This window comes from Coloeus monedula (assembly GCF_965178545.1).
Source record: "Coloeus monedula genome assembly, chromosome: 19".
Classification (NCBI taxonomy): domain Eukaryota; kingdom Metazoa; phylum Chordata; class Aves; order Passeriformes; family Corvidae; genus Coloeus; species Coloeus monedula.
The window spans coordinates 7,904,187-7,913,601 of NC_138799.1; the positions used below are offsets into that span (position 1 = coordinate 7,904,187).

Consider the following 9,415-nt stretch of genomic DNA (forward strand, 5'->3'; position numbering starts at 1 on the left):
CCCAGAGCCTGCAGCAGAGCAGCACCAGAGATGATGCAACAGACCCTCAGTGTTGCAAGGGACAGTGTCAAGCCGGCCCCTGCAAGAGAGGCACGTGGGCGTTCCCACCTGGCCCAAAGTGTGCATTAACCCACGGAATTCTGCACCCTCCGGCTGGGGCAGCGTGTGGCGGCGTGGCCACAGCGGCGACGGGGGACCCTCGCCACCAGCAGAGCAGATGGAGGGGAGCAACGAGATGTCATTGGGACCCCTGGATGGGTGATTTGCTTCCACCTAATCCCTGTCACCTCTCCCTGTCCCCCCACCCCCCATGCACACTTTCTTTTTCCATTTCTTTCTCTCTTTTCTCTTCCCTTCTCTTTGCCTCTCTACTATTAAATAAAACACATCATTTTTTTGGCAACAACATCTAACTTCGTCTGGTTTTAATCTCGTTTCTGGGGATATTTTGAACCTTCTAAGTTCTTTCCGGTTTATGCACAGAGACTTGGCTTTCTTTGCTTTTCTGGGTTTAAACCGGATCATAACACCTGTGATGAGCAGTTTCAAGTAAGTTTGAACAGGAGATGTTTTGGTGCCAGTAGAAAGTGGAGATGGGGCGGGAAGTGCTGCTGAGAGCAAGTCAGCAAAACTCTCACGGGGCTTTCCCCAGCAAGCTGCTGCTGGGAGACGTTCAGGGATCAAGTGGCTCAATGCTTTTTCCTGATGGCAGCAGATGGGTTCGTTTGGGCTTTTGGAAGTGAATAAATCCTCCTGTGGGGCCACTTTATCATAGTGTCAGTTCTCTCCCCAAGTCCTCTCCTCTCCTCTGTTCCCCGGTCTCATTTGCACAAAAGAGAGAAGGGCTCTGGCCTCTCAGCTCCTGTATTATGCCACAATCAAACCTTTTAAAGACTATTTGTGTGTTGTTTTCCATTCGGGATGGGGTCAGAGCATAGATATTCAGCAGGTGTTTTCTTAGATGCGGAAGACAATCGTTTCAGAGCTTTCAGGATCACTGGCACTACTGTTGATAACCATCAAGGTTTAATGCATCTTCAAATGTTTTTAGAATTGCTGTAGTGAGCCCTGCACAGCACCAACTTGAGCCAGACTTTAGCCTAAAGTTGTACGAGGAGTCACAGCGGAGGTATCTGTGGGGAAGAACACGGGACATTAGCAAAGTAAAAGCCAAGGCTGAAATTCTATTTATTTTTTGATAATAACTGTAAGAATACAAAGTTTTTGTGAATGAACAGTAAAGTGGGTCGAAATCGGATTCAAGGAGTCCGGTGTCAGACACTGGAGGACTAAAGCTCTGGTTTCAGGATATCTCCTCTAACGAATCTATTTTCCTCTTCAGGAAAATCCCTCCTTGCAGAAGGGCTGCAGGCAGACTCTGCCTCTTTCCCTGTACATCTGTGGGCAATGTGAGAACACGCTGATAACCGCAAGGTAACAGATGGCCAGAGGGTCCTGGTGACCGCGGGCGCTGCGGCGCTGAGTGGGGAACAATGCCCTGCGGATCCTGGGATGTGCCACCCAGCCGTGCCGAGGGCTATTGTCCCCGCCCGGCCGCGAAATCCCGATTCCACGCTTAAGAGCTGCAGAAAAGAGCCTCGCTCTCCCAGACCTGCAAAAGAGCAGCTCCCTATGTCGTTCATTGAAAATATGGAAAGGCCAATGCATATAGAAATCTAATTATTGGCAGGCACAGTCCGGCTTTTAGCATGATAATCGTGGGCCCTAGAGCTTTCTTGTGCACGGACCCCTGAAAGATAATCATGAAAGCAGAAGTTAAAACTATTGAATTTCCATCATTCATTCAAAGTTCGCTTTGATTATGTTGACACGATTTTTGTTTGTTCCTACACCGCGATGAGAAACTGTTATTAATCACTTCTAAATATTTCAGAGACAAAAGGGGGCTGCCTGGCCCGGGCGATGGGGACATCGGTGCGAAGATGGAAGGGCGATGGCGGGGTGTCCCCGCTGCCCCAGTGCTGGGGGGTTCTCCCCGCGGCGCTGCCGCCCCCCCCCAGCCCAGCCCACCCCCTTTTCCTCCCGCCGCCCTTAAAGCCCTGCCCGCGCGCGGCCGAGCCACCGGCCCATGGCCACGGTGCGGGGCTCGCCCGGGCTCCTGGCCCTGCTGCTGTTACTGCTGCTGGCGGCGGGGTCCCGCCCGGGCAGCGCCGACCACTGCAGCTGGAGGGGCAGGTGGGTGCGCACGGCCGGGGCTGGGGGGCTGCGGGCACCGGGAACCGGGGCTCACGGGGAGGGAGCGGCCGGGTCCCGCAGCGCTGGGTGCGGTGCCGCCGTGCTGGTGGGTTTACTTCAGTCACTGGCAGGGAAATAGGCCACAAATGTTATCAATATTCTCAAATATTACGTCCTATATTTTGTTGCCTTTTTACTTTTCTTTTAACTAATTATGCTAGCACGGCTTGGATTTTCTCTAAGTGACCTCAGCAAAAGTAACTGTTCTGAAAGCAGTGGAGTTGCACAGGCTTGAGTGAGAGGTTGGGAGCCGAGCTAGCACCACCCTTTTTATCGAAAACATTTTCTTGATGAGTTTATATTGGAAATACTAAAAATAATTTTAGAAAGCAGTTCTTTAAACCAAAATTTTCAGGTATAACACCGCTGTGCAGCTCCTTCTGAGTCAGTGGCTCTCACCCCCGTCCACCCACTTGCTGGTGGGATTTTCTGGACAGCTGAGAAGTGGCCAGTCCTACAACAAGGAAAAGTTTTGAGCTCTTTAGCAGCAAGAAGTTGCCCTCTGACATTTCTCTGGGTGCTGCAGGCCGATTTGGTGAAAGGGGCTGAGGTGTCTTCCTGTGCACCCAGGTGTGAGCAATCCATCCTGCGTGGTGCTGCAGCTCATATCCGAGGGGAGGGAGGGAAGGAACACAGTCCAGCTGGAGGAAGCCAATTTAAGAGTCATTATCTCTCTCTCTCTCTCTCTTTTTTTTTTTTTTTTTTTATATAAGAGTTGGGAGTAAGATCTGTATGTCCAGGTGGTGAGTGCTGCAGTGGCTTCTCTTCTCTTGGTGGGCACCATTACTGATGGATCCATGGTGTTGTCTTGGCAGTGGTTTGGGCTGGGAGCCCCGCTCCCGTGCTGTGGAGCAGGTCCACCTGCGCTGCACCGAGGGCTCCCTGGAGTGGATGTACCCAGCACGAGCCCTGCGAGTGGTCCTGGAGCCTATCCTGGCCAGTGTACAGCACACCACGGTCTGCATCAAACCTGCCAGCAACTTCCAGGGTGCCAGCATCTACGTGGAGCGTGCTGGGCAGCTGCACCTGCTGGTAAGCGAGGCAGAAGGGGCTCAGCACCACCACGTGTCCTGCTTCAGTGCCCACACGCCACAACGAGTGGCCCTGTTCCTGCAGGCCAGCCCGCAGAGGGACATCAGCCGCCGCACGGCCAGCTTCCAGTACGAGCTGCTGAGCAACCAGGGCGCTGCTGGCCCCAGCGTCAAAAAGATGGCCCTGGTTGAAGGTGAGAGCGGGGGCTCCACTTTTGGGGCAGATCTAAGGTGGCAGCTGATGTCCATTGAGCTGGTGCATCCCTGGTGACAGAGGCTGTTTTGGGATGAGGGGTTTGGCGTTGCAAAAGGGCCCTTCTGCTCAGCAGTGCCCTCACTGAGAACATCCTCTGTGCTTATTTCTTTGCTGTGGTTATATTTGCATAAACAAGAATTTTGGTTTGCATCTGATCACAATGCTGTTTAAGCTGGTACTTCTGCCCCATTTCCTCTCTGAATTCACTAGTCCTTTTGCAATGGGATGTACTATAGTGTTAGAAGTAACTGCTCTGTTTTTTCTAGCTATGTGCCGTCCTTGTGACAATGTGGAACTCCTTATGGCCATTTGTAGCAGTGATTTTGGTAAGCTGACTAAAGGGCAGTCATTCTGCCTTTAATTTATATTGATTATTTGGATTTATTTGCTGCTTTTTAAAAAATAATGGTATGAGTGTGCTCTCTGGGAAAGAAACTGTGGAAAATAATCTGAATGGGGGGCAAAGTGAGACCTAGAAGGGAGAAGCTTTGCTGCCAACGTCCTCACTCCCTGCAGGCAGAAAGGTTATGAACTAAAACTGAACTGTGAGTAATCCTCACAGGTGTGCTGCTGGGTTGCTGATGTAGTCAAGCCACATGTGTGTAGACGTACACTCAGGTTGAACGTGCTTAGTGTGGTCATTTTTATTCCCTTTGTCTGTATTTCTTTTTATCCCAGTTGTCAATATGCCTTCTCTCTCCTCTCACAGTTTGCACACTCCCCAGTTCTTTTTCTGCAGAGGCAGTGAGTTGTTTGCAACTTAGCTAAAGATTTCATGTGATTTAAACTTCCTTCAGAGACATCCTGGTTAGGTTTCATGCCTTATGAGAAAATAGCACAGTTAATAGTCCATAAGAAAAAAAATAATAAATAGTTATTTGATAATACATGTAAAGCTTTTTCCATTTTTCTTAATCAATAGATTTCTTTCAATTGTGATTTGTTAATTTTATTCCCATATTTTTCCACATGCATATTAGTACCTCTTTGATTAGCTAAAATAGCTAAAGCTGTAGAGCTGCCTCTCCACATAGCCACAATTCTATTGCTGTAAATGTACTTAAATAAAGAAATAGAACTACAAACTCCATATTCAATATTCAAAAACTCCACCACATCACTGTCTTCCTGCCAGGGCTCATCATACTTTAAGGCTGATAAAATCAGATACTAGCATCATGGTGCAAATACAAAACCGGTGCAGAGTGTGCTTCCCTTAAGAGCGTTCCACAGCTGGTAATTTTTATTCTTCTTCTAAATTAATTGGTGCCATCCAGCCCTGGATGTTTGTTTGTCCTGGTTCCCAAGCAGGCGCTCTCCCTGCTGGAGCCACTGGAGACTGACAGATGTGGGGGCCCAGGCACACAAAGGGAGCACTCACACTCACAGCAGCAACAGACCAGAAGAAACAGCCCTTTGAACTGACTCTATTTATGGCCTGACTTCCTTGCCCTGCGCTCACAAATAGCTATCATCAGCTTTTTTGATTAGAGAAAATAGCTGCTAATGAAAGTGTAAATGACACTGGGAGTGAATGGGGGCTTTATGGTTATCCTTAGCATGGGGGTCTGCAGTCACTGCACCCTGAGCAGTGCAGGAGCAACTTGGAGCACCAGGAACAAGTGCATTATAGCTTGTCAATAGACTTGACTGCATCTGATTAAAAAAGCTTACAAAGAGGGAGACGGAGAGTAGAGACATCTGTTACACAAAATTCTGTATTACCTTGGAGATCTAAATAAATGAGGAAGTTCTTGGAAACTTCAGAGATAACGTTTTTCTGCATTTTGGATTGTTGAGTTTTCTTTACAAGAGTGAAGGATTTTTGTGGCAGGAGGGTGGTGATGTAACCTCTGAAAGAGCTGAAGAGCTCTTTCTCAAATGGTGAATGTTTCTGAGCCTTCTCTGGATGTGGTATTGAAATTAATTTAATTAGTAGAAGAATAATTGATTGCTGTGAAAAATGGGGGCAGTGACAATGAGAAAGGTGGCTTCAGGACAGCAAACACCTGTCAGATGGGATGCTTCATTCTCCACATGATGGATGAAAAGAATGCTTTCAAACAGAGACTATGGCTTCTTATGCTTTCCTTCCAGCTAGGATCCTTCTGGAAGAAGAAGGTACATATATGCAAAGTGATTTTTAAATAAGGCTTCAAATAAAGTCACTTTAAAAGTTCTGAGTGTTGTTCATCATCTTCCAAAGTGTCTTTTGGTGGTTGGATGACATTGTCTTTTGAGAGGGAAAAAACCCACTAAACCTTTAAATGAAAAACATTTAACAAGCTGTCATTTTTTCTGACCAAATCATATTCTGATTCTTCTTGGATCAACCTCTCTTAGTGCTGTGAAAGGAAAAGCTCCAGAGTAGCCTGGAGTCAGGAAGGAGCTGACTGTGACAGTCATTGTCTTGGAACGCAAACTGAAAAAAATCCCTGAGCTGGCCCTTTGCCATGTGCTTTTTTATCCTCCACTATGCATCATCAAGCAAGGTTGATGGTTTTTCCTCTGGTGTAGCTGGTTTGAGTAGTCATAAAGCACAATTGCAAGGACATAGCACAGCTTGTGTGGGGATCCCCTGTGCAAAGGGTGTACCGTAAGCTCAGAAATGTGTCCATGGGCAGGTGGTTGGTGTAAAAACTGCACAACAAAGCTGCTCTCCAGTTATGTCATTTGGTGAGCTACCTGAGCTGTTCTCCTGCTGCTCCATAACCACCTCCTGTCTTCTTCACATCCAGTGGTGAAAGGATCCATCCGGAATGTCTCCCACGACTCAGAGAACCACATGTCCCAGGTCGATGTCAGCATCCAGAAAGTCTACAGGCAGAAAAACCGGATTTTCCAGCAGGAGGAAGGGAGTGGGGAGAGGCGAGGCCCCATCCGAACCCTTCTGCAGTGCAAGGTGAAGAAGGGAGGGGGAGATTTCCTCTTCACAGGGAATGAACACTTTGGGGAAGCCTGGCTGGGCTGTGCCCCTCGGTTTAAGGATTTTATGTTGGTTTACCAGGCTGCCAGAGAAAGGGGAGCCAACCCTTGTGAGTTTGAGCTCAACTGACCTGAGAGACACTGTTGTTGAGAGTTGAAAATTTCTGCCCAGTCTTTGGATACTGAATCTGGAGTAGAGTTAAAACCAAGGACTAAAGTTAACAATTCCACCCAAACTGGGACCTGGAGGATTTCTTGAAGATAATGGCTCTGTGAGCCCTGTGAACTCTGGCTTTTAATCACATTAATTTCTCTTTCTTCACATCTTCTTTGCCTCACAAAATAACTCTGGATTTTGGAAAGACAGTCTTTTGGGGGAGGTTAGAAAGCAGCCTGTGCTCAGTACTACAAAATTCTCTCTAACATCTTTTGCTCTGTGTATATGTTATGTGCTTTTTCTCTAGATATTTTTCTCTCTTCCCCAATCTCTGCTTGATTTGTCTTCCTTTACAGGCAAATGTGAAAATTCTCTCTAACCTGGGGGGAAAAAACTACCTCTAAAGCAAAAAAAAGCCCTTTCTTCCTTCACCAAGAACTGCTTGATTTTTAAAATGGAACGTAGATACTGTAAAAAGTACATGCTTTTTTTCTGACATTGAAAAACATTAAGGAGTTTAATATAAGCACAGACAAAATGCAACTAAGTCACCTCCTTAAAGTTCTGTTGAACTAATTTAGGATCAAGAATTGCTCATTATGGTATTTTCACCTAAATTATCTGCCTCTTTTTAATTAGCATTTATTATTTGAATGGTGGCTCCTCCCACCCCCCTTAGTGCTTTAGCCAGACTCACATAATTGCCTGTATTTTATGTAAAAGGAACTGCTACACCATTAAATGATATACAAATGTGTCTACCACACAGAGCCCAATAAACGGTGTGAATAAACCCATTATTTCCCATGTAATGGCATCTGATTGCAGCCTGGGCAACACAGGGCTGACAGATGTGAGGCCATGACAGGGCCTGGAGAAAACTGAATGAGAAGAACTCTGACAGGCCACAATTAATTGACTTTTGAAATGACTCCTTTTTTCCACAGTTCTACTTGGCTGAGCAAGATTCACAAATTGCTGCCTTGAACTTTTTTATGGGACAAAATAGCTCCAACGAAAGTCTAAATGACATGAGCTTTGAATAGGAGTCCTACAATGACCACACTGTGACACGTTTTTAACTGACATATTGATTATTTGAGAAGTGGCAGCCACTTAATTGGGAGGGCATTAGGAAGGGGGTAAGAAATGGGAGGGAGTCAGAAGACTGGGTATAGAAATACAGTCTGTGAAACACTAACCAAATACAATTTTATTAAAATAGGGAATGTCCTGATAAACATTTTTACATATATTCAGAGAGAGTATGATTTGGAGTCTAAGTCAGTTGTCCTTTGTGCTGTGAAAAAGTGATCACAAAGCTAAATTAAGAGGCAATGTCATTAGCAAGGAAGAAAACAGACCTTGTATGAGTATGGTCATGCTGACTGCCCTGGGGCCTCAGTACCTGCTCAGGACCCTGGCTGCAGTCACAGTCAAGTTTACACAGGCTTAAAATACCTCTTTGTCTGTCTTTGGAAAGTGAGGCCAAGCCCTGACAGATCTAATTGACCTAATCCCAGGGACTTCATGGGACAAGTAGTGAGGATGAGGATTTTTCCTCCCGTTCGTTTTTATAGTACTTGTCACACTGCTCAAGCAACACTGTGTGAGTCTGTGAACTCTTGGAAGAGTTTCTTCCCCAAAACCTTGCTCAGCCCAACTCACTTGGAGAACTTTAGGTGGAAATGTTTAACTTGTTTCATGGATGCCTTTGTTTGGGCTGATTTTTAAATCGATTGAGCCACCAGAGCAGCTCCCTGCTGAGTTGTTTTCCACTGGCTACATGGGGAGGCAGCAGCTCGCAAACCACACCCCCTCAGTTTGATTTCTCTGGGTAGTGTCAGGAAGCATCACCCATTGCTGCCTCCAGGTTGGTACGATCCGGTTTAAACCCAGAAAAGCAAAGAAAGCCAAGTCTCTGTTCATAAACCGGAAAGGACTGAGAAGGTTCAAAATATTCCCAGAAACGGGATTAAAACCAAACAAGATTAAATGTTGATGCCAAAAAATTGATGTGTTTTATTTAATAGTAGAGAGGCAAAGGGAAGGAAGGAAGGAAGGAAGGAAGGAAGGAAGGAAGGAAGGAAGGAAGGAAGGAAGGAAGGAAGGAAGGAAGGAAGGAAGGAAGGAAGGAAGGAAGGAAGGAAGGAAGGAAGGAAGGAAGGAAGGAAGGAAGGAGGGGAGGGAGGAAGTGGGAGGGAGGGAGGAAGGAAGGAAGGAAGGAAGGAAGGAAGGAAGGAAGGAAGGAAGGGGGAGGGAGGAAGTGGGAGGGAGGGAGGGAGGGAGAGGGAGGGAGGGAAAAAGAAGTGTGGGTGGGGAACAGGGAGAGGTGACAGGGATTAGGTGGAAGCAAATCACCCATCCAGGGGTCCCAATGACATCTCGTTGCTCCCCTCCATCTGCTCTGCTGGTGGCGAGGGTCCCCCGTCGCCGCTGTGGCCACGCCGCCACACGCTGCCCCAGCCGGAGGGTGCAGAATTCCGTGGGTTAATGCACACTTTGGGCCAGGTGGGAACGCCCACGTGCCTCTCTTGCAGGGGCCGGCTTGACACTGTCCCTTGCAACACTGAGGGTCTGTTGCATCATCTCTGGTGCTGCTCTGCTGCAGGCTCTGGGGGCCCCTTCGGGGGGGCCCCTGTGCTGGGCCATGTCACCCCCTCCTGCTGTGGACAAGCTTCACCCCCCCCGGTGAGGACCCCGCAGCTGGGCTCTGCACAGTTGGAGGATGGGTGGTCACTGCATCTCTGACCAGAGGCTTTTCCAAGATACCCAAAGCCTCTCCTGCCC

At 47.5% G+C, this 9,415-nt stretch overlaps 1 protein-coding gene across 1 annotated transcript; it reads left to right on the forward strand.

Annotated features, from left to right (window-relative positions):
- Positions 1-3,147: 3,147 nt before the first annotated feature.
- On the forward strand, positions 3,148-6,598 carry LOC309580178 (meteorin-like protein; the record flags this gene model as incomplete). Its single annotated transcript, XM_082293976.1, has 3 exons — positions 3,148-3,481; positions 3,810-3,869; positions 6,282-6,598. The coding sequence occupies 3 exons, from the start codon at positions 3,148-3,150 to the stop codon at positions 6,596-6,598; spliced, it is 711 nt and encodes a 236-aa protein (XP_082150102.1).
- Between the last annotated feature and the right edge of the window lie 2,817 nt (positions 6,599-9,415).